Source organism: Gracilinanus agilis, chromosome 2, assembly GCF_016433145.1.
Source record: "Gracilinanus agilis isolate LMUSP501 chromosome 2, AgileGrace, whole genome shotgun sequence".
NCBI lineage: Eukaryota > Metazoa > Chordata > Mammalia > Didelphimorphia > Didelphidae > Gracilinanus > Gracilinanus agilis.
In genome coordinates this window covers 226299192-226324151 of record NC_058131.1, presented here as the reverse complement: position 1 = coordinate 226324151, position 24960 = coordinate 226299192, and the positions used below count along the sequence as shown (strand labels likewise).

Genomic DNA, 24960 nt, shown 5'->3' with positions numbered 1-24960 from the left:
AGCTCAGTCCAATAGGGGAGAGAACATTCAAACAACCACCTGAAAAGATACACACAAAATAATCAAGAGAGAGAGAAGGCTCCAGCATTAATTAGGGAGAGATCAAGAAAGGCTTCTCATAGGAGGCAGGATTTTAGCTGAGACTAAAGAAACTAGGGAAGTTAGGAGGGAGAATGGAAAGATGGAAAGAGTTCCAGACATGGGGAACAACAAATTAAAATGTTCGGAGGTGGGAAATGGAATGTCCTGTTCAAGGAACAGCAGAAAGGCCAACGTCACTGGATCACAGATTCTGTAAGAGTAGGGGCACTCAGGAGGAAGAATACTGGAAAGGGAGAAAGGGGCTCAGACATGAAGGGCTTTTAAAAGACAAACAGGATTTGATACTTGATCTGGAATGTAACCGGGAGCCATTGGAGCAGATTGATTAGGGTGGTAAGACAGTCAAACGTATACTTGATTTGAGGACTAAATGAGAATTAAGCCTGTGTGGGGAGAGACTTCTGAGCCAGGGATACCAAGCAGAAATCTGTTGTTGTAGCCCAGTATGAGGTGATAAAGTGGTGGTGACAGTGTCACAGGAGAGAAAAGGGCATATGCAAGAAATGTTGTGAAGGTAGAAATAACCATTGCTGTATCAGTTGTTTTTCAGTCATATCAGACTCTTTGTGACCACATTTAGGGTTTTCTTGACAAACATACCAGAATGGTTTGTCATTTCTTTCTCCAGCTCATTTTACAGATGAGGAAACTGAGGCAAGCAAGGTGGCATGACCTACCCAAGGTCACACAACTAGTAAATGTTGGAAGCCAGATTTGAACTCCAGAAGATGAGTCTTCCTGACTCCAGGATGGGCACTCATCCACAAACATCCCTTAACTGTCCCGCTCCTGGGGTATGGAGTAGGAGAGCCAAAGACGATCCCTAGGTTGTGAGTCAGGGCAACTTGGGACCCTCTGCCAGCACCATATAAATGTACAGGCCATTATAATCACTCTTTGATCAGAATAACAAAATCAAGCCTGTCTTTCCTTTTGCCAGGTACTTACTGGAACAGGACTTCCCAGGCATGAGAATTGGGCCAGAGCCCACTACTGACTCCTTCATTGCGGTGATGCAGGGAGATGTGGAAGGAATCATTCCAGGAAACGCACTGGTGGTAGATCCGAAGAAGCCCTTCCGGAAACTCAATGCTTTTGGGAATGCCTTCTTGAACAGGTTGGTGAGTAGGGCCCTTTCCCACCTCCCTCTCCTTGGGGGGAAGAAATAGAATGGACTCAGTAGCTGAGAAGAAAAGATGGAGTCAGCTTTTTCCATAGACTGCCAGTCTTTATTGTGGCCAGAGGACTCCCTCCTGCCCTCCTCTGCCTTCAGTATCTCGGGTCATGCTGAGCTGAGCCAAGTCACTCTCCATGTGGACAAACATGAATAGGAGCCTCAGGGTGGCAAAACACCAGCCCCATTCACCGCCATCCAGGGTGGGGGCCAAGGCACCGAGCCAACTCGAATTCTCCTTTCCTTTCTTTCTCCCTTCTCCGGATGAGTGTGACCCAGGCTGCCTCATCTGGGATATTTGTTTCCTGGAGGTTAATCCCAGCCTGGCTGGAATTTGGCTCAAAATCATAGGATTATAGATTTAGAGGCAGAAGGGGACCTTAAAGGTCATCTAATCCAACTTGTTCATTCAAAGATGAGGGAAAGGAGATGTGAAGTTACTTCCCTAAGGTCACACAGCAAGTAAATAGTAAAAATGGAATTTAAATCAAGGATCCCTGTCTATAAAGGCAACATTCTTTCCATTGTACAACTGCTACCTGGGAGGAGCCTTAAATCCCAGGAAACTACTTAAGGCACAGAGATTAAGTGATTTTCCTGGAATCACCCAGGATTTGAATATAGGTCTTGACTCCAACCCTATTAACTCAGACTACTTTGCCTTAAGGGCCTCCATCCAACAGCAAATAACATTTTCATCATGAAGATGTAAATGGAAGAAATGCAAAATAACATTTGATAGGCTGGTAGAATCCTTGATCAGAAAAAATAAAACCAGATGATCACAGATCACACATAAAATTAAATTGGAAATAGAAAAAAAAAACTTTAGAGTATCTGCTAATCTACTGTGCACCTCCAGGGAGAGATCTGATGAACTCTGGGTACAGTCTGAGATGTATCTTTTCAATGTTAATTTTTTTTCTTTTTTTTGCAAGATGGCTAGCATGGATATATATGACTTCACATGTATATTGGGTATCATATTATTTGCCTTCTCAATGAACTGGGAAGGGCTAGAGGGAAGGGGAAAATGTGGAACTGAAAATAAAAATTAGAAAAAACACTTTTAAGATTATCTAGTCTAATTCTATTATCTTGTAAAACATAAAACCCAGAGAGGTGAAGGCGACCTGGCTAATTGATGAGAGAGCTGGGATTAGAGCTCAAGTTTTGAGTTCATGCAATTTGAGGATTTGTTGAATAAACTAGCTGCGTTTAGCCTAGAGAAGAGATTTAATAGAGCCATGACAACTATATTCAAATATTTGTGGGCCTATACTTATGATAACCAAATTTGACCAGAGACCATCTAGTTCAAGGCAGATCTGAACAAGCTTTCCCCTCTGCAACGTATTTGAAAAGTGCTGAGCTTACTTTTTTTTTTTAAAGTCTTCCATCGACAAAGAATCTACTACCGCCCATGTCAATCCATTTGATTTTCCATGTCCTTATTCATGTAAGTTAAGCTTGAAATAAGTTTTTTGTTCTTTCAAGTCTGATATTCCACACAAAGTGTAAGGATGATGTCGGGAAAGGAGAGGAAGGAATTGATGTAAAATGTCTTAAAGTAGAAATTTACAGGATTTAGTGAATGACTAGATGAACTATGATTTTAAATTCAGAATATAATTTTTAAAAATAAGCTGTATGTAATAGAGATCAGTGGTATAATCCTTTTATATTCTTTATATATGGAAAAGTCATGTTTGTTGCTCTTTAATTTCATAATCAAGAAATAAAAAAATCAAAGACAATAATGGCACAGGTCAGTGGTTCTCAAATTTTTTAGTTTCAAAACCCCTTTATTCTCTTTAAAAGTATTAAGAACTTCAGAGATTTTTGTTTATGTGGACTATAAATACCAATGTTTACCATTGTTAGATGATTAAAACTAATTTTTAAACTGTACTTATTAATTAACTTAAAATAATAATAAGTATAATATAAATAAGTTTTTAATATAAACTTTTCCCTAAACAACAAAATGAGAAAAGTAGCATTGTTCTACGCATTTTTGTAAATCTCTTTAATATTTGAAATAATAAAAGACAGCTGGATTCTCATATCTGCTTCTGCATTAAATCTGTTGTGATGTATTGTTTTGGTTGAGGTAAAATCTGGCCCTTACACCGATACATAGTTGGAAAAGGGAGGAGTATTTTAATAGGCAAATGATATTAGTGTATTATTAGAAAAATAGTTTTTACTGCCGATACCACCAAGAACCACAAAGATCCATAGTCTATGGATCCATGGACCATCATTTGGTACTTTTGGTATTATGGACAGGTTGCTGGGTTTGAAGTCAGAGGATCTTGGTTCAAATCCTGTTTTTTCCATTAACTACTTGTGTGAATTTGAGCAAATCAAGATCTCTAGAGGTGGCTAGGTAGCACAGTGGTTAGAGTGCCAAACCTGGAGTCAGGAGAACCTGGGTTCAAATCTGTCCTCAGAAACTTCCTAGGTATGTGACCCTGGGCAAGTCATTTAACTCCTATTGCCTAGCCCTTACCTCTCTTCTTTCTTAGAGTTGATACTAAGACAGAAAGTAAGGATTAAAGAAAAAAAAAAAAAGCAAGCTCCCTGGACTTCAGTTTCATAGCCTCTAAAAGGAGGAGGTCCAAAGGTGTGCTAGTGGTTTATCATAATGTTTATAGCCCTCTCTTTGGAAGAAATGTACATGTGACATCCTTTTAAGCTTTATTTTTCAATATTCATGTTTTCTTCATCACTTACTTAAGGTCAAGCCCTGATTTGCAGCTTTTGTCAATTTTTGAGGTGTGAGTGCTCACATTCAAAATTTAACAGTTGGGAAGAGCTGGTACAAGCTGGCTTTAGCATACTACTGAGGTACCCCCTAGTCCTAGTCTTGTGATGCAAGATGGAGCCATTCAGAGAGAGTCATAATGGGAAACCAGTGGTGGGAAGAGANAAAAAGAAAAATACATCAAAATTCTTTTAAAAAGGGGGAAAGGAGTATTTTTTTTTAAACTATCACAGAAGAGGAACTAAGAGAGCAGTCAGAGAAAGAGGATTTTACTCCTGGATCTACTACCACTCACTATGTGATCTTAGGCAAGTCATTTAAGAGGCAACATGGATAAAAATATTATTATTATAATTATTATTATATTACATATGTATTATAATATATTATGTTTTATAAAGTCTAATAATATGTAAATATAAATAAATATATTTATAAAATGTAATATCTTTATTATAATAATAATTCATCATTATTTAGTGCTTTAAGTTTTACAGACTGATGTACAGTTTCATATTATCTCATTTGATCTTCACAACTACCCTCTATACTGTTAATATCATTATTTTTCAAATAAGTTAACTGGGATTCAGGGTGGTTTAGGTGACTTGTCCAGACAGGCACAGTGAAGTAAGTGTAGAAATCAGGTCTTCCTAAATCCCCCCAGGGTCAGAAAGATCTGGGTTCAAACCAAGGATATGCTGAGAAACAATAACAACAATCTCTCAGGGCAAATGAATCGAGCCCCAATACATATACTGGCCAATTTCTGAGGTGTAAAAACACACTGAAAATTTCTCTATCAGCTCTGCCTGTTTTAACTGGCTGTGGCTGGGTAACTAAGTCGAGTTAGCCTCATTGAGTTTCCTCAGCTGTCTGAGAATAATAGCATCAGAAGTTTCAGGGTAACGGTGAGATAATATTCATAAAATCCTTTGCAGAAGTCAAGGGAATGAACGCCAGTTGTCATTCCTAATGTTTTTGTGCTTTCTCTATATTCACTACTGTGAAGATGAAATGATTTACAAAGCTGTAAAGTCCTGTACAAATAGAAGGATTATTATTCTAGAGTAGTCACTCAATGAATCCTTAATTAATTCAAAGGGTTTTATCACTTTGCAGAAAGGAGTAGCTGCCTGGCCATCCCTAGCACTGAATTGGATCTGCCAGAGAACCAGCATCATTTTCCAATTCTCCCCTGACTTTTTTTTTCTTGCTTCTTGTGAATGTTCAGAATGTTTGAGCCAGGCGAAGCCTCCCACATCCCTCTTCCTTGGCCTCCCACGTGCCTTCTGGCTGGGCTCAAGCATCAAGTGGGCAAAAAAGGTCCTGCTCAGGCCCTGGGAGACAGGCAGGCTTGTATGGGATAGGATCTGGCAGGCACCCTGATTTACAGGACACATTACTCTCAAAGACATTGCAGGAATAGCCCACTTTCTCTGATACGCCTACTTGAAAGATCCCGTTGAGATTTTTCCTCTGGCTCTGTGTGGGTCCCACATTATAAAGACCCACAAATTGTGACCAAATTCCTGTTGATAGGAATTTCTCCCCACTCACCCTTCTACTACTCTCTTTATATTCTAATAACTTCTGTGGATTCAAGGGTAGTTGGATTGGAAGATAGCTTCATCTTGAATGAAGATGAGGCAAGGAGGAGATTTAAGCATTTATTTATTATCTGTTATCTATTTATTTAATCATATTATTTATTAAGAATTTATTAAGTACCTCCTCTATTCAGCCCTTTGCAAATAGGATCTCATTTGAACCTCACAACCACCCTGGAACATAGGTGCTATTATTATCCCTATTTTATAATTGCTATTATTATCCCTATTTTATAATTGAGGAAACCGAGGCAAGCGGAGATTAACTGACTTGCCATGGGTCAGACACAGTAAGTGTCTAAGGTCACATTTGAACTCAGATCTTCTTGATGCCAACTTATCCTTATAAACTATAATCTTACAGTTCTTTGAAAAGAAGAATTCACAGAATCATAGCTTTAGAGCTAGAATGGATCTTAAAAGCCATCTCAACCTCCTCATTTTACAGATGAGGAAACTGAGTCCCAGAAAAGTTAAGATCCTTAATTTTTCCAAGTCACAGAAATGGAAGTGATAAGCCAGATTTGAACTCAAGTTTTCTGACTCCAAAGTTTGGAATTTCCCCTCCACTATTGGCCTGGATTAAATATATTTATTGTTCTGATTCTCAAAATCTCATATGTTGCTTTTTGTCCCTCTGGGCTTATTCACCACCTTCCTTATCCTCCCTGTAGGAGATCTGTGTTTAGGCTCATATTCATCCTGATCCAGGATATAAAGGGCTGTCTTAGGAGTGTGCTTTTTTAAGCTCTGTCTGAAAAAAAGGTCTAAATTACTATAAATGTAAATTTGGATTTTTCTACTTGCTATAAGAATTGTGAGTCATTGTGATATTTTATTGTCATACTATGAGTCACCGTGCTAAGGGATGAGTTGGGGGATGAAGGGGATTAAATCCTCTTCTAGAATTTTATTTTTAAAAAGTTAAGCTGCTAGGGGTCAATTAGGTGACTTAATCATTGAGAGTCAGGCTTAGAAATGGGAGATCCTGAATTCAAATTTGGCACCAGTCACTTCCCAGCTGTGTGACCCTGGGCAAGTCATAACCCCCATTACCTAGCCCTTATTACTCTTCTGCCTTGGAACCAATACTAAGTATTGATTCTAGAATCAAAGGTAAGAGGTAAAAAAATAGACTCCTACCTTAGTAATAATGCTAAACTGTATTTATATGCTATATCCTGTGTTTCATATCATCCATTGCATCCCCAGCCATCTTCATTCACCTTGACTTTTCTTGCCACTGGCTTCCATGACTGGAAGAGAGTGATGCTGGTGACTGTGCGACTCTGCCTTACTTAAATCCTATTAACATACTAGTCAAGACCTCCCTCTCCCCGCCCCCTTCCCTGATAAATCAGTTGTTCTCTTTGAAAACAAAGAAAGAACAACAAAAATATAAAGGTAGGTCAAGGTGGATAAAGCACCTGGTCTAGAGTCAGGAAGACACATCTTTGTGAGTTCAAATCTAGCCTTGGATACTTAACTAGCTGGGGACCCTAGACAAGAAACTTAACCCTGTTTGCCTCAGTTTCCTCATCTGTAAAACAAACTGGAGAAGGAAGTGGCCAACCATTCCAGTATCTTTGCCAGGAAAACCCCAAATGGGGTTACAAAGAGTCCAGGACTTCCAAAATAACCAAACAACAATAATTCATACTTTCAGCATCTTCTCTCATGTATCATTATCCCTATTTTGCTAAAGAATTTCAGACCTAGCCACAAAGGAGTTATGACTTGCTTGGATCACACAGCCAAGATACAAAAATTAAACAAAAAAATAATGATCCTTTCTCCCCTTGAGGATCTCACAGGCTTCCTCTCTGCCATTACTCACCGTGTGACCTTAGGGGAGTCCGTCTCCCTCCGACCACTGTTTGCTCATCTGTAAAATTAAGTTGCTATCCTAGAAACAAAATGAACCACGTGAAGAGCATAGGCATGTGGACATTTAGGCTCAAGTTTTGTTTCTAGTATTAGTTTGCATAGATGCCTTGGGCCATTTAGTTTGCTTTTTTTCTGGGCCATGATTTCTTCACTTGTAAATGAGAAGATTAGACCCCACGATATCTAAGAATCATGGAATATTGGGCCTTACCTTCTACTGGAAGACTTTCTTGTTCTGGTCTCTCTGCTTCCTCCCTCCAATCACTGCTGGTGACTTTTCTCTCTAAATTTCTTTGCGTTTATTTCTACATAGACTTATCTCTGTACATGCCATCTTTTCTCTGATCGACTGAAAATATCTTTCAGACACAAGTCTTGGTATTTCCCAGTATCTAAAAAAATGTCTGCTACATAATGGGCTCTTAGTAATGTTTGTGTATTGGTTGATTAACCTAGCAAATCTAGTCATTGAGTCATTTCAGTTGTGTTAGTCTCGTAAATATGAGTCTTCCTGACTCCAGGTCCAGTTCACTAGGTAGCTGCCCCAACCTAGCAAATAGATCTCTATTATAAATACATTAGAGAGGACAGCTAGATATCTCAGTGGAATGAGAGCAATACTTAGAGATTGGAGGTCCTGGGTTCAAATTTGACCTCAGATACTAGGCAAGTCATTTAACCCCTGTTACCTAGTCCTTACCATTCTTCTCTTAGAACCAATAAAATAAATAACAAACAAATAAATAAATATACTGGGCATCCAGGGGTGAAGTGGATAGAGTGCCAGGCCTAAAGTCAAGAAGATTCACCTTCTTGAGTTCAAATTGGCCTTGGACACTAGTTGTGTAACCACAGGCAAGTCACTTAGCCCTGTTTGCTTCAGTTTCCTCATCTGTAAAGTGAACTGGAGAAGGACATGACAAACCATTCCATTATCTTTGCCAAGAAATCCTCAAATGGGGTCCCAAAGAGTCACAACTGAAACAACTGAAAAAACAACAATGAAATAGATATACTTTGGAGATAATATATAGTGACTGGAGCTAGATAAGGTCAGTCAGAGAAATTTTCCTGAAGGAGATAAGTTTGGGGTGCCATTTTGAAAGACAGACGTAGGAACTAGTAGCTAAAGAAGATAGAATATCTTTAATCTTTATCTAGAGAGAAAGGAGCCCCACTTGTGAAGGTATGGAGCCTTTAGTTCGCTAATCTGAGATATGGGGCTTGGGCACTGCCTTTCACAGATATCCTTGAAAATGGGGACCAGGCCTTATATCTGTATACCTTACCTTTTGTTCAGTACCATACTTTACAAATGTTTAGCCAATGTTTCGTAAATGAATGAATCAAATTGAATTGAATGAATGAACTTTGAGCTACAGTTTGTGATCTAATATAAGAAAAGAAACCAGAAAGAAAACAGGGGTCGCCCAACTATATACTAATTGACCTTCGTACTCCCCTGAGCTTCCTCCTATCTGTTACTCATATTGAGTTCCCCAGGCTTGGCAATTAGAACTAGAGTAAAGAAAGTAGGCCAGCTGGGTCTGATGGATCCTATTCAAAGCCCTGCCTCTGACTTGTTTGACCAGAAAGGAGTTCTGGATTTAAGTCAGATGATCTGGGGAAACTCCTTGATTCTGCTGCTGTTTACCTGTGTGATCTTGGCCAATTGCTTTAACGCTAGGGGCTTCCGTTTTCTTAATCTGTCGAATGGGAGCTTTGAACTAAATGATCTATGGTTGTAGACAGCACTTACAATTTAAGATCATAAATTGAGAACAGAAATGGGCCTCAGAGACTATCTGATCTACACCCTCATCGTTTATTGATTTTTTAAAAAAGAATTTAAAAGAATTTTTAAAAATTCTATACTTATACCAATTTAAATTTAAATTTTGGTCTGTTATATAAATAAAGAATGGAAAAAAGAGGATTATACATAAAGCTGCAAAGCTCTATTGTATATTGTCATCTCATCCATTCACTATTTATCTTTCAAAATCATCTTGCTGGTTTGGACTTTTTCTGGCTTTCCTTCTGATTCCTTCTGTGCAGATACACACATGCACACACACATACTCATATCTTCCCCCCCAAAGAAAACACCTTTTAATTAATATACTTAGTCAAGCAAAACAAGTTCCCACTTGGGAAATGCCTGAAAATGTATGTCTTACTCTGCATCTTAAGTCTATCCCATCTCTCTCAGGAACTATACACCATCCCTACCTCCACTCTCATTTTATAAATGAGGAAACTGTGGCCCAGAGAAATTTCAATTTGCTCAAGGTCACATAGAGGGTAAGCACCAAAGTTAATATTGAAACTTGGGTTCTCTGATCCCAAACCAGTTATTTTTGTATAAGATGACTCAGTATTTAACAAGTGACATTCATATAAGTCTTTAAGATTTGCAAAGCACTTAATATATATTATCACTTTTGAGCCTCATAGTAGCCCTGTAAGATAGGCATTATCATTAACCCCATTTTACAGATGAGCAAACTGACATTCAGAGACACCAAATTATCTGCCTGAAGTCATATCAATAGTCAGTGTCTGAGGGGCAGCTGGGTAGCTCAGTGGAGTGAGAGTTAGGCCTAGAGGCAGGAGGTCCTAGGTTCAAACCCAGCCTCAGCCACTTCTCAGCTGTGTGACCCTGGGCAAGTCACTTGACCCCCATTGCCCACCCTTACCAATCTTCCACCTATGAGACAATACACCGAAGTACAAGGGTTTAAAAAAAAATAGTCAGTGTCTGAGTCAGAGTTTAAATATAGGTCTTTCTAACTTCAGCAGGATATGCACTAAGCCATACAGCCTCTCTGTTTCCACAGACTTAATTTATTGAGTGTGATAAATTCCGACACCCCCCCCAAAAAAAAAAAAAACCTTTACCTTCTACTTTGGAATCAGTACTGTGTATTGGTTCTAAGACAGAAGAGAAATAAGGGCTACATACTGGGGGTTAACTGACTTGCCTAGGGTCACAGAGCTAGGAAGTGGCTAAGACCAGATTTGAACCTAGGACCTTCTCTCTCCAGGCCTGGATCTCTCCATTGAGCCACCCAGCTGCCCCACACAAAGACTTCCCACTAAAGATATAAATTCAGCTACTTTATATATCACTACGATATACATACAGAGATAACATTTGGATGGGTTATTCTTTAAGGAGGAAAATAGCCTCTAAGAGAAATTAGCAACTTTATTTAGGTACTTGAGAAAACAAATTTGATGTTGTTTTTCTAACTAGAAATATCCCAAAATGGAATTGGATGCTTTGGGAATGGGACAGGGCAATGGGTTCCCCATCTCTGGAAGCACTCGAGCAGATGTTGGATGATCATTTGGGGAGAATATCGAAGAGAGTGAATCATACCTTAGAGAGAGGGTCATTCTAGATGACCTCTGAAATCCCTTTTTACTCTAAGATTCTCTAATTCTTTAAGGCAGCATATATGACTAGGAGCTGGGTTTCATCATCCTTTCTATACTCCTATTTCCAATCTCCCACTCCCAAATCCCACCAAAAAGACTCAAGGCTTCTACAAGGAAAACCATGACCATATTAGGAAAATATGACCTTTGTGTCACCAAGCATTTTTTTTCTTCTTTTCCCTTTTGTAGATTCGTGTGTGCCCAGTTGCCCAACCCAGTCCTGGAAAGCATCAGTGTCATTGACACCCCTGGGATTCTGTCTGGGGAGAAACAAAGAATTAGCCGAGGTAAGAGAGCCATATTGCTTACTTGGTGGACAGAAGAGAAGAGAGAACTAACTAAGAACATGGACCCACAAACCTACTCCTGGATAAAGAAAGAAGATAACTCCCTTCTCTTTCATAGGACTGTAATGCTTTGCCACTCTAGCGTCTGAAAGTGGTCTCTGTAAAATCTATAGAATAACTGTTGGGAAATTGTCTCTTTAAGATCTATAGGAGGAGGCATTTAGCTGGCTCAGTGGATTGAGAGTCAGGCCTAGAGACGGGAGATCCTGGGTTCAAATCTGACCTCAGACACTTCCTAACTGTCTGATACTGAGCAAGTCACTTAACCGCCCTATTGCCTAACCCTTACTGCTCTTCTGCTTTTGAGCAAATACGTGGTATTGATTCTAAAACAGAAAAGTTAAGGGGTTTATATTTTTTTAAAAGAAGATTTGTAGGAATTCTTGTGTGTTGGGAAAGGGAATGGGGGAGGAGAGGAAGAAGAAGATGGGGAAGAATACTGAACTGGTTCAAGGCTTTGTGGTTCAAGCCAGGCACCCATTTATCAGAGCTGAATCCTGGCTCTGCAAACAACCAGCTGGGTGACCTTGGAAATTCACTTTCCCTTATCTGGGCCTCTCTCTGCAAAATGAGGAGGTCAGACTAGCTAACTTCAAAGGCCTTTTCTAGCTCAGATGATCTAACAGTTTTATGAACCTTGTTGTTCAGTCTCGTCTGACTCTTTGTGACCCTCTGGACTGGACTGTGCATAGGGTCTTCTTGGCAAAGATGCTGGAATGGTTTACCATTTCCTTCTCTAGTGGATTAAAGTAAACAAGGGTTTAAGTGACCTGTCCAGAGCCACACAGTCTAAAAATTCTCTGACCTTGTTATTCTTCAGTCATGCCCAACTCTTTATGGCCCCATAGACCATACTGTCCATGGAGTCTTCCTGGAAAAAATGGTGGAGTGGTTTACCATTTCCTTCTCTAGTGGATTAAAGTAAACAAGGGTTTAAGTGACCTGCCCAAAGCCACACAGTCTAAAAATTCTCCAACCTTGTAATTCTTCAGTCATGTCCAACTGTTTGTGACCCTATGGACCATATTGTCCATAGGGTCTTCTTGGCAAAGATGCTGGAGCAGTTTACCATTCCTTCTCAGTGGATTAGAAGAAACAGAAGTTAAGTGACTTTCAGCCCAAGGTCACATAACTAATGAGTATCTGAGGTTGGATTTGAACTCCTTGCCCAGTGTTCTATTCACTAAACTATCCAGCTGCCCTCTATGAACCTAAGTAAATAAATTCCTAGAGAAGAAGCTCTCTTCTTGCCTTACTCTTTCATACTCTTTCATTCATGGCTTCAGGATGAGACAAGTCAGTCACTTAACCCCAGCAGCAAGATATAGTACTGAGTTGACCTCAGAGAGGAAGATCTAAGTTCAAGTCCTGTTTCTAATGCATACTTACTCTGTGACTCTGGGCAAGTCATTTAATTTCTCAGTGCCCAGGCAACAATCTAAGTATTTAATTTGTGAAACATTTGTGAATATGTATTGGTACTCAGTAGGAGTTCCATTTACCAGGGAAATCAGAGGATCCAATTTAAAAGGGAAAAAAAAGCCAGCATTGGTATAGAGCTTTAAGATTTACAAAATGATTTAGATGCATTAACTCATTGCATCATCCCAACCCCATGAGATATATGTTATCATTATCTCCATTTTCTGGCTGAAGAGACCCAAACTAAGAAGGTGTTTAGTGACTTGCCCAAAGTTGTACAGATAGTAAATGTCAGAGGCAGGATCTGAGCCCGAGTCCTTCTGATTCTCAAGCCTACCACTTGTCATACTTTAAATCCAGTCTTCCATAGAGGTTAGATCATTGTAGTGAAGACAGGTAGGAATATCTACATTTTCAGTTTTTCCTCTCTCATTTTCCCTTGGAAACTGCCAAGGCCATCTCCCATGGTTTCTCTTATTCAGAGTCCCTGCTGATATCTTGGCACATGGCTATTATTAGATGTGGTTGCCCAACCATCTTCCTGAGGCTGCCAGAAAATTTTAATTTCCACATGGCCTCCCAGGGAAGCAGCATCCTCAAGAGCCAATGGAAATCTCTACCTGTTCTTCAGGAAGAGGGAGCTTATTTGGGAGACATTCTCCAGGGCAGACTAGACTGACATCCCTTTGTGATTTTGGACAAGTCACTTCTATCTTGACCTCAAATCCTTCTATAAAATGAGGAAGTTGGACTGAAGGGCCTCTGAGGTCCTTTCCAGTTCTAGACCTATAATATTTTTTATTGTTAGTGAGAGAATGGATAGAAACTTAACAGCTGGGGCCTGAGATCTTTGGATTCTCCAATTTGGTTATGGCTCTATACATTCTATAAGAACTATCCAGAGCTATTCTAGCAATAGGAGAGTCTCAATAGTAGCATAGCCCATTTTCCTCTTTGCTACTTCCCTCATCTTTTTTATCAGAACCTAAGACCCTGAATACTCTCCATTAAAAGAGAGTTCCAAAAGCAACTAGGTAGCACAGTGGATAGAGCATCAGCCTGAAGTCAGAAGGAGTTGGTTCAAATCTGCCCTCAGATACTTCCTAACTGTATGATCCTGGGCAAGTCACTTAACACTGTTTCCCTTAGCCCTTGCCTTTCTGTCTTTGAGTTATTATTAAGACAGAAGGTAAGGATTTAAAAGAGAGAGGAATTCCTAAGTTCAAATCTGGCTTCAAATACTTACTAGCTGTATGACCTGGAGCAAGACACTTAGTTTCTGTCTGCCTCGTTTTCCTCAACTGTAAAATGGAGATAAAAGCACTTACATCCTAGAGTTCTTGTAAGGATTCAATAAGATCACATTTTGTGAAGCACTTAGCACAATGTCCGGCATGTATAAATGCTTGTTTCCTTCTTCCTTTCCTTTCTTGTATAGGGTCATGAGATTGGGGGTAAAATTCTGAGTGGAGCCACCTTTTCCATTATGAAATTGCCAATCAGGCTCTAGCAAAAAAGAAGAGGTGGCATAGAAGCCCACAGTAGTACTTCCTTACATTAACACATCCATTTGCAGAACTTTGGCACTCATTTGAGCCCAGGGAGTAATTCTTGGGCTCATAAAAGTTGTGGGCAATGAGCATGGTGCATTGGAAAGAATTTGAAATCCTAGGCTCACAATCTGTGACACCTAGAGCTAGGAGGGACCTCAAAGGCTCTGTAGTACTACCCCCAAATGGGGACACTGAGGCTGTAGGTGGCTAAGGGACTTGTCTGTGGTCACATAGATAGGGCTCAGGATGAGTCCTGAACAGGAAGTCACAGGGCTTTAATTAAAATTCTTGCCTCTGACATTTAATCCCTGTGTGATTTTGGGCAAGTCACTTCTCTCCTGACCTAAACTTCTTCTATAAAATATGGGAGATGGACTAAAGGGCCTCTGAGGTCCTTTCCAGTTCTAGAAGTATAATATTTTATATTATTGGTGAGAAAGTGGGGAGAAAACATAACAGCTGGGGCTTGGGATCTTCAAATTCTCCAGTTTGGTTATATATCTACATGTTCTATAAAACATAGATTTTTTTTTACTAACCCCCCCTCCCTATCCATAGGCCTGTAGCAATTATAGAGTGTGGGATAACTGGACTTTGACCCCAGGATGCTGAATTTTAATTCCTCAAATATATGATAGAACTTAAAACCTAGTTGATAGGAAATTATCCTTAGTTCAAAATAGAAAGCAATCAGATGAAAGCAATTCCTCTCCCAGGCCTTTGTCTTTTGTCTTCCTTTACCTGGTTGTGTGATACTTGTCCCAAGCTCATAATCTCCTACTTACTACTTTCCCTGCAGTTCTTGGATTGCCAAAGATTATTCCCTGCTCTCCTTTTTGCCCCCCACCCCACCCCATTCTTCTCTCTAGTGGGGTGACACAATGGATAGAGCAATGGACTTGTATTCAGGAAGACCTGAGGTCAAATCCCGCCTTAGACACCAAATAGCTCTGTGAACTCTCAGTTTCCTCATCTTTAAAATGAGGGAACAATGAGAGTAGGCCCCTATGAGCCTTTAATCCCAATTCCAATGCCCAACGTGCTTTAGATAGATTGAAAAACCTGTGGAGATACAAAATGTATCTCCCTTTTCCTCTCCCTCATTCTTTATTCTACCTCTTCTTCCCTGCTCAGGCCAGCTATTGTTCCTGCCTGAATGGGGAAAGCTGAGCTTGTGGCCCCTTCTATTGTCCTCTCCTGGGCTTGCTGGCTCTGGACAGAGACAAGGGGAAGTCGTTCTCCCCTGATATTGTGAGCCCTGGGAATTGCCTGATCCTGGCTCTCTCCTGGGTAACTCATCCTCATCTCATCATCCTCTCTCTCCTTTCCGGTCCAGATGCAGAGAAGGGCTATAGCTGCCTGTATAGATGCCCATTTGGAGGTATACCCTGGTTTTTTTCTAGTACATGGCCTCTCTGACCTTTTAGCAGCTTGGGTGGCTGTTTTTTTAGCCTCTTCCCCTTGGTTCCCTAACCCTTCCCCCTGCCTCCCTCAACCCTGCTTCAAAGCGGTAGAATTTTTAACACTTCTGCCAATAGTTGTGACTCATCCCTTCCCAGGCTGGTGTGGTAATAACCCTAACAGAGAATTAACAGCTTAACAAATGTACAACCCAGTGTCTCTTAAGAAATGCAAGTGGTCCTAGTGCCATTCGTTGGAATGACTTAGAAAAGGCACATTCTAGTTGGGGGGCAGAAGGGACTCCCTTCCTCTTCGACAGAGTACCCACAAAGTCTCAAAAGCTCTGTCTCTGAAGCTATAAAGATCCCTTGATTGTGATTAAGGAGATTTGGGTTCAAGTCTCAGATTTCATTGGACAAACTAACAATGACATCTTAGGCAAAGCTCTTTACCTCCCTGGCCCTTACAGTCTACATATCAAAAAAGTAAGAGAATTGTATGGGGTGATCTCTCAGGCTCTTCCCAACTACAGTATTTCAAGATTAAATTCTCTCTCTGCCAAATCAATTAACAATAATTTTTTTTGCTCTGAGAATAGTAACCAAATCAGTAGTGCCATTGCTAATGGAAAGAGCATGACAGTCCAATGTCCTGAGGCTTAATTTTTCTGAGACTGCTCAAACAAAAACTGCCATTCCCCCAATTATGTGTTGTGTTTCCCCATGAGAACTTAAGCTTCTTGAAAACAAGGACTATCTCACTTTTGTATTTGTAACTAGCACAGAACTCGGAACATAGTAATTGTTTAATAAATGTTTGTCTGTTGGTTAAATAAACATTTATTAAATACTGACTATGTATCAGATTCTAGGTATACAAATACAACCACGAGATAATCCCTAATTGTGGGCAGAAGAGATTGAAATGATGTAGTCCAAAAGATGGTGAATTTTGGTCTATTATATGGATTTGTAGTTCAGACTGGCCCAAATACCTGGGTTTACATGTGACAGAAGAAACCCTGGCCTTGGGTGGATTCTTCAGTCTTTGCCTTTTACAGGAATTTGGGGGATTAATTTTCATTGGGTGGATGAGTAGAGGCTGAGGTGGTTGGAGGGTTCTGGGCCTTTATATTGTTCTGCAAAGGACTCAGGTGGTTGAAACTGCCCTCCTTTCTTTGGATAGTTCTGGGTGGCTGGTTACCAGGATCTAAATCAATGACTTCTTGTTCCTACAGTCATATCTTACCATGAGATCCTCCCTGTATCCCTCTGATCTATTTGCTCCTAACACTAGTCTCTACGTAATGTCCTACACTGAGAGATAGAGAGCAAAGGCTGTAAGATAGCTTTACCAGTTTCCAGTATCTCTGGATATGTAAAGTTATTCTATTTCTCTCCCTTCTTTAGATACAAAGTGTCTTCTGCACATTTCTACATCTTTTTGGAGTTCAAGAAGAAAACTTTTCAGATTGAATTTCCTCTGGAATATTTTACTTTATTCATGAGTTAGTCCCACACTTTCCTTTCTTTTCTTCCTTCTTTCCTCTCTCCCCATCCCTTTTTTCCTCCCTTCTCTTCTTTCTTTTTCCTTCATTCCTTCCTTCTTTCTCTCCCTTCCTTCCTTCCTTCCTTCCTTCCTTCCTTCCTTCCTTCCTTCCTTCCTTCCTCTCTCCCTCCCTCTTGGTCTGTCTATCTCTGTCTGCTCCCTGAGGGCAGGGAATTCTCTCACTCTTTTCTTTATATCCCTAGTTAGACTAACACATTTCCTGACACATACCAGGTGCTTAATAAATGGGTGAATTTGTTTATTCGTTGATTTAGAATAAAGGAAAAAACTGTGGCATGGTTGCTACCAAAGAGCCCCTAAGATTGATGACACTATACTTTCTAACTTTTTCTCCTTTTCCTTTATTCCTTCGTTTCTGCCTACCTTATTTCATTCTTTTACCACCGGGCTCTTACAGTGTGGCCAGGGCACCAGCCTTGGATTCAGAAAGACTTGGATTCCAGGCCTGCCTCAGACATGTATTAACTGTGTGACCCTAAGCAAGCTACTTAAACCCTCCTCAACTCAATTTGCTCATTAAAGTGTAAGCTCCTGGAGGGCAGGAACTGCCTTTTGTCTCTTTTTGTTTCCTAGCATTTAACACTGTACCTGGCAAATAATAGATCTGTAAAATGGGGAAAATAATAGCACCAGCTTAACAGGGTTTTGAGGATCTAATGAGGTGTATATGTAAAGCACACTGAAAACTTTAAAGCATTCTATAAATGTTAATTATTTTTATCATTATCTACCTTTTATTTTCTTCCTACTTAGCCTTTGACAATACTTTTTTCCCCCTCTATCCCACACTCCATTCCCTGTCCTAGTCTAATCCAACCTTGCCTTGGCCATCACTTAGCCCTGATCTTTGGGTTAAAATGCTAATGTTTCTTGTCCAGCACCCACAAGTCTTATAAAACCTGATTAGACTGAGCAGGGCTCCCTCCCCCTGCTTTCTGGAAGAGATAATGGTCCCAAGAGTCAGTAATCAGACAGCATATCCTCTCCCTGGCTTAGGTCCAGACCACAAATGTGGCTATTGGCAAAGGTGGCCCAGGTTACTAGTGCATGCTGGGAACCTGGGTGCTACCACAATATGCCTAACTTGGAGATGCTGATGTGAGCACTTCAGTCGATTATTTTTTTTTAATTGCTAGGAGCCATGGTGAATATGGAAAGAATTTTTTTTTATGAGAAAGAAACAAAAGGAAAAAACAACTAGAGGGCTTCCAACCCTTGACCTAAATAAAGCCTGACATTGTTGTGACCATCAACCCAAAGAGAATTTTTGTGTTGACACAGTACTTCTCCCTCTGCTTCTTACCTCCCCAGTTTTCCAAAGAAATCTGCCATTCCATTGGAAAGAGAGGAATACAATTCTCAGGTCTCCTGTGCCCCAGCACTGTTTATTCTGTGCTGCTTAGCCTAGTGGTAGAACCTGCCTGGCCAGTTTGTATCAGGTCCCTTATCAGTTCCTCTTGCTGGTGCTAACTGGAGCCCTGCCATTGGGGTGGATCCTATCCCCCTTGTGACATGGGATTCTCCCCCAGAAGCATCTGTTATACTCCAGTGTGATAATATTCCTTAAGCCACCCCCTCAAAGTGTGACCTGGGGGAACCCTTAGGAAGATTAGATTTGGGCAGAGAGACTTCAGTGCCTGAGGTTGGATAGGTAAGCCTTCTTTCTCAGGGACCAAGCCTTCTAGAAATGGATGAAGGAAGGAAATGCTGGGTACTTATTATCCTTATATGTGTATAACTTGGGATATCTAGCCAATGCAAAGCACTAAAATGTGGTAGGGGAACTGGCTGTGAAGGGGGACAGAGACAGAGAAACAGAGAGACAGAGACAGAGAGACAGAGACAGAGAGGCAGAGACAGAGAGAGAGACAGAGAGAGACAGAGAGACACGGAGACAGAGATGGAGAGGAAGAAGGAGAAGGAAAGGGTAATGGAGAGGGAGACAGAGGGAGAGGGAGGGAAGAAGGGAGAAAGAAGTAAGGGAGGGAGAGAAGGAAGAAAAGGAAGGGAGGGAAGGAGGGAAGGGTGTGGAAGAGGGAGATAAAACTTTCACAGCAAGCAGTGAGATCTTGAACTCTTCTCTCCTGTCACTTCTAGGAAACACCCAGCCCTAGGCATCTTACCAGGAAGGGACAGATGAAGCTTGCATGGGAGGAATATAAAGGCTAGACCTGATTCTGGGAACAAGGTTACTGAGTATTTTTTTAAATCCTTGCTTTCCACCTTAGAATCAATGCTAGGTATCACTTCCAAGGCAGAAGAGCGGTAAAGGGTAGGCAATTGGGATTAAGTGATTTGCTCAGGATCACACAACCAGAAGGTGTTTGAGATCAAATTTGAACCCAGAACCTCCCATCTCCAGGCCTGACTCTCTACCCACTGAGCCACCTAGCGAAACCCCTGTTTATTTTTAACTTCTCCCAGGCTCTACCACAAGAAAGAAGCCCTTTGATATATGGACTGTGGTTCAAAGAATAGTAGAGAATGCCATCAGAAACCACATATTTCTATGCTTTTATAACTTGGGAAGTAGGCGAACTTAATATTTCCCTCATGCCCTCAAATCCTTAGGCAATTACTGGATATTTAAGATTTATTCCTTTGTGGGTATGACTATCCTGAAGTTTAGGCAACTGTTTATATCATGGCCTATACTATGATGTGCTTTTTTTTGGCCTTTTTTAGCTGAATGGAGGTTGAATTGGAGAGGAGTGAGACTGGATTGGGTCAAGGAGACCAATGAGGAGGCCACTCCATTGGTGCAGGGATGAGGTGTTGAGGGCCTGCTCCCATGATAACCACATGAGTGGAGAGAGTGGGACAGATAGAAGAAATGTGATTAAGATAAACACAAGAAGATGCCAACAGAGTGGTAGCTGGAGTGAGTGAGAGTGAGGCTGGGGTGTCTGAGAAATGGTAGACCTCTTGGTAGTCATTGGGAAGTTCAGAAGAAGGATTTTTGGGGAAAGATAATGAGTTTTGTTTAAGATATATTAACCTTTTAGATGTCTATAGAATATTCAGTTTGAAAAGTCCAAGAGGCACTTGGTGATGTGAGATTGAATTCAGGAGCAAGATTGGAGCTGGGTAATAGGTGGGGTGCTGTGTTCAAGGAACTGCAAGTAGACCAAGGCAGCTGGACCATAGAATGTGTGGAAGGGAGCCAAGTCTGTGAAAGCCCTTCCTACCTTTCCAGCTTTCAAATACTTGTATCTAAGAAAAGGACATTCTCATGGGAAAAGGGACTATTTCTTCAACAAGAATCAATGTATTTAAGTTTTAGGGAGATCTTTTTCTTTTACATGACCTTCATTTCCCAATGTGTCCCTCTTGTTTCCCTCCTAGAAAGTCAACCCTCATGACAAAGAAGAAAAGACTTGAGGGGTAGGGACAGTATAAAGGTGGGAGAGATGCACTTAAAAAATGAATCCACACTTCAAATAAGTCTTAACAATGTATACAGAATTCCATACCCTAGTCTTCCACCTTTGCAAAGCAGGCAGGAAGATATATCCTCATCTCCCTTCTCCAGGGCCAAGAAAACAAGTTTTGTCTTTTTTTCTTTCTTTTTTTTTTTAAATTTTTTTTAAACCCTTAACTTCTGTGTACTGACTTATAGGTGGAAGAGTGGTAAGGGTAGGCAATGGGGGTCAAGTGACTTGCCCAGGGTCACACAGCTGGTCTTTTTTTTTTTTTAAGCACCATGAGAGACAGAAAAATAGCTCAACCATGGTGCCTGCTCTCAAGGAGATTTTATTTAGGAAGATTAATCCTTTTATGGGTCCTTGATTCCATTAATCCAGACCACAATTCCTTTGCTTTCTTCTCCTGTGGAAGTCTGTGCAAATATCATTACATCCTATGTTGTGGTTTGTTTTTTGAAAGACTTTACATTTGATCCCTACAACAAACCCTGTCAGATGGGTTCTACAGGTACTATCATCTATAATTTATAGATGAGGAAAATGAAAGAGTTGAGCTCTTGTGGCCAAGATCACACAACTAGTAAGTGTCAAAGATGGGATGTGAACCCAGTTCTCTACTGTCTCCTGGACCAGCACTCTTTCTACTGGCCCAAGGTGGTTTTCCGTATAGTAGGATTATTATACAAAGAAGATATATGACTAAACCAGATAAGAAGAACTTCAAGTTAAGGACCCTTGAGTCAGTGCCTAGCACAAAGTATTTAATAAATGCTTAAGGGAGGCATCATTTCTAATTTGGAGATGGATAGGAAATAAAGAGCTGAGGGAAGGTTTCATGGAGAAGGAAGGAGATTTTTGTGCCTCCATTAAGTATTTTCCAAGTGCCTACTAGGGGCTAAATCCTGTCTAGCCTTGGACAACACTCATTCCTTGTCTGTGTCTCTTGTTTTCCTGCTCGTCAAATGGAGCTACTAATACCTACTTCACAGAGCAGTTGTAAGAACCAAATAAAATAATGTATATGAAAGCCAGAGAGCTGTTTTCGAAGTTTAATATGCACCATGCAAATTAAGGTAGTGGTTGTTATTTTTTTTTTACATATTCTCAGGCCATCTCTCAAGGGAGGAAGTCAGTGGGAAAAGTGATAATAGTACCCCCCCCCCTTGTAAAACCTCATTCATTTCCTGCAGGTGAGCTTTGGCAAGCCTTGTTTCTAGCTCTGGTGCCTTTGAAGGCAGAGAATTAGAGCACAGGTCAGTAAGGGTTGCACAACGTGGGGAAGTCATCTTGATTTTGGCCCAGTGATTTTTGGAGCAGCCCAATCAGAATTTATTAATTTATTTATTTATTCATTCATTCATTTATTTATTTATTTATTTATTTATTGCATCAAATTCTTTCATTCACCCATTCATTTTTTAGCAGCTATTTATTTTTTAAGCCTTTACCTTCTGTCTTAGTATCACCTAGGCAGTCAGAGTTAAATGACTTACCCAGAGTTACACAGCTAGGAAGTGTTTGAGACCAGATTTGAACCCAGGTCTTCTTGACCCCACACCTGGCATTTTATCCATTGTGCTACCTAGTTGCCCATATTCAGCATTTGTTAAATGCCTCCTATATGTTAAGTACTGTATTAAATACTGAAGTGTACAGAACCACAGAATTGGAGAGTTGGTAGGGTCCACAGTGGCTATCTGGACCAACCTATACCCAAAAGACATTTCCACCATAACATATGCAACAAGTCATTCATTCTCTTCATAAAGACTACAAAGAAGGCAAATCCACTTTGGGACCCCAAATGAATGCCTAGGAGGATCACTGGAAGAAAAGAGGGGTCTTAGCCTCTAATCATATGATGTTTTTCCTAGCAAATTTCTCTCTTTGCAACTTCTGCTCATTACTTTAAATAATGGAAAATAGCTATTATTCCTTCTCCCTCACTCAGCCTTCTCTTCTGGAGGCTAAAACCTCTATTTTCTTCCAGTGATCCTCATAGGCTATGCTCTTAAGACCCTTTTCCATTCTGGTTGTCCTTCTCAGAACATCCAGTGCCTTACCAATGCTCTGGAACCCAGAACTAAACACAAGTAGGTAGAGGAACGTCATGTCACTCCAAGTGTGGCCCAAGACGGTATCCCCCTTTTGGATGCCATGTCACAGATTGTCAGTTCAGACCTTCCTCGCTGCACATCTGTATTTACCCATTCACCATTCTTGCCCTTTTCTGACTTAATTGCAGCTACTCTCAGATTAAAGGTCATCCATTCCTCAATTTCCAGATAAAGAAAAAGAGACCTGATGGGGAGGGACAAGTGTCTGGTGCAGTGTCACACAGCTACTAGACCTCAGGTCTTCTGATTCTCATTCCAGTCTTCTTGTCACTGTTTCAGTACAGACCCTGAAAGAAACTGGTGTTTACATGGAGCTATTTTTAAATGAGAGGCAAATTTCCATTCTTGCAGGCAGGCAGTGCTGACCTAGTATTTCCCTCAAATCCAAGTGTTTCGTCTTCCCATTACCTCAGTTGTGGAGATTTGCCAGTCTTTTGTTTCTCTTTTGCCTTCTGACTTGGTAGGGACTATCCTAGACATGCCTACCTGTCCTCTGGCAGCCTGGATTCCCAAGCCCTCTCCCTCTGTCCAAGAGGACATTTTCTTTGCAAATTCTTAACCCCTTATCTCTCCAGACCCAGAAGTATTCTTCCCTTTTGATTCAATTTAGGAAACCCCTGTCTAGTAAAAAGATATGAATGTTAATTTCTTGATAGCATTTTTGACTTGCTATCCCCAAAACCTAGCCCAGAACATAGCAATTTTTTAAATCTACTTATGATTTAATTGGCATAAGCTTGACCTCCTGGTGAAGAATTTCCCTCCAACAAAACCACTATGTAATTTATCATTTATCTAGATATAATTATATCTGCATTCAATTTATCTGTAATCTAAGAGAGTTTCCTGGTGAGTTAAACTAAGAGGTTAAGTGGCTTGCCCAAGGTCCACATCCAGTTTGTATCAGATATGAGACCCAGATTCAGTGTTTTGTACTCTTAGGCTGGCTCTTTACCCATGATTCCCCACGTGTCTGCCTTGTACTTAGTTGGTGCTTAATAAATGTCAAATCCACAAGTAAATAACAAATACTTGTAACATAAGGTAATACAAAGGAGACTAAGTGATTTAGAGAAGACTGTCATTCCCTTCCTATCTCCCTCTCCCTTTGGCACAGACCAATGCAGGAGCAGCTGAAGCAGAGAAATAACCCTCACCAGCCATCTTCAAGGGGATATGCAAAGAAAATTCTAGCAATGCCAGTTTTCAGGGGCTCAGAGCTCATTACTGCACCCTGAAGATGTTCAGGGAGGCTTACGATCCTCCGCAGCCCGCTAAACAAATGACCTACTACATTCAGTGAGAAAAACAGCATGGCGGAGTATACAGGTGACGATGTTTAGAGCCAAGAGAACCTGAATTTAGATTCTACCTTTGTCATTCCCAATGTGACATCAGACATCTTCCTTGGCTTCTGTTTCCTCATCTGGAAAAATGAGGGGGTTGGTTGGGCTGGATGACCATTGAGGTCCCCTCAACACTAAGTCTGTGGTCCAGGAGCTCGCTCTGAGTGCTCCATGTCTCCCCAGCCCCTTCTAGGGGAGAGTAGGTCAGTCCGACAGCTTCTCAATCCTTTGGGCAGCCCTAGCCCTGTGTCTCTGCTGAGTGGGAGGTTTAAAAATAGAATGGCGCTGTCCCATGATGGGAGGAGGAGGGAAGCCTGGTTCAGGATGGAGAGCCGGCAACTGGAAGCTAGAGAGTATGTTTGGCATTCATGAGCTTATCTGCTCCGGGAGTTTGCTGGGTCACTGCGTCCACCTGGCAACAGCGAGGGAAGCCGTGACCTAGAATAGGAAATGTTATGGAAAGAGAAGGATGTCTATGGGTCCTTGGGGTCTCCGGTAGAGAAACTCATGCTAAAGTTGGAAGGAAACAGAAAGAATATAAGAGAATCCTAACTCTGGGGCTGGAAGGGTCTCCAGAAGCCATCTAATCCAATACTTTTATTTTACAGATGAAGAAACTAAGTAAGGCTCAGAGAAATTATTAATGTCTTACGTACCTCAAATTATATAGCTAATATAGGTAGGGTCAGGAAGTTCAGCTCAACAAATAGTCTGCTCTATCCTTGGCACTGTGTGCTTGGTGCTAGACACACACACACACACACACACACACACACACACACACACACACACA

At 40.8% G+C, this 24960-nt stretch overlaps 1 protein-coding gene across 1 annotated transcript in view; it reads left to right on the top strand.

Annotated features, from left to right (window-relative positions):
- EHD3 (EH domain containing 3) overlaps positions 1-24960 on the top strand; it is a 57139-nt gene that overhangs the window by 15601 nt on the left and 16578 nt on the right. The window contains exons 2-3 of the mRNA XM_044663700.1: positions 1043-1219; positions 11177-11274. Coding sequence (XP_044519635.1) covers positions 1043-1219; positions 11177-11274 — 275 coding nt within the window. The remainder of the gene's footprint in view (positions 1-1042; positions 1220-11176; positions 11275-24960) is intronic.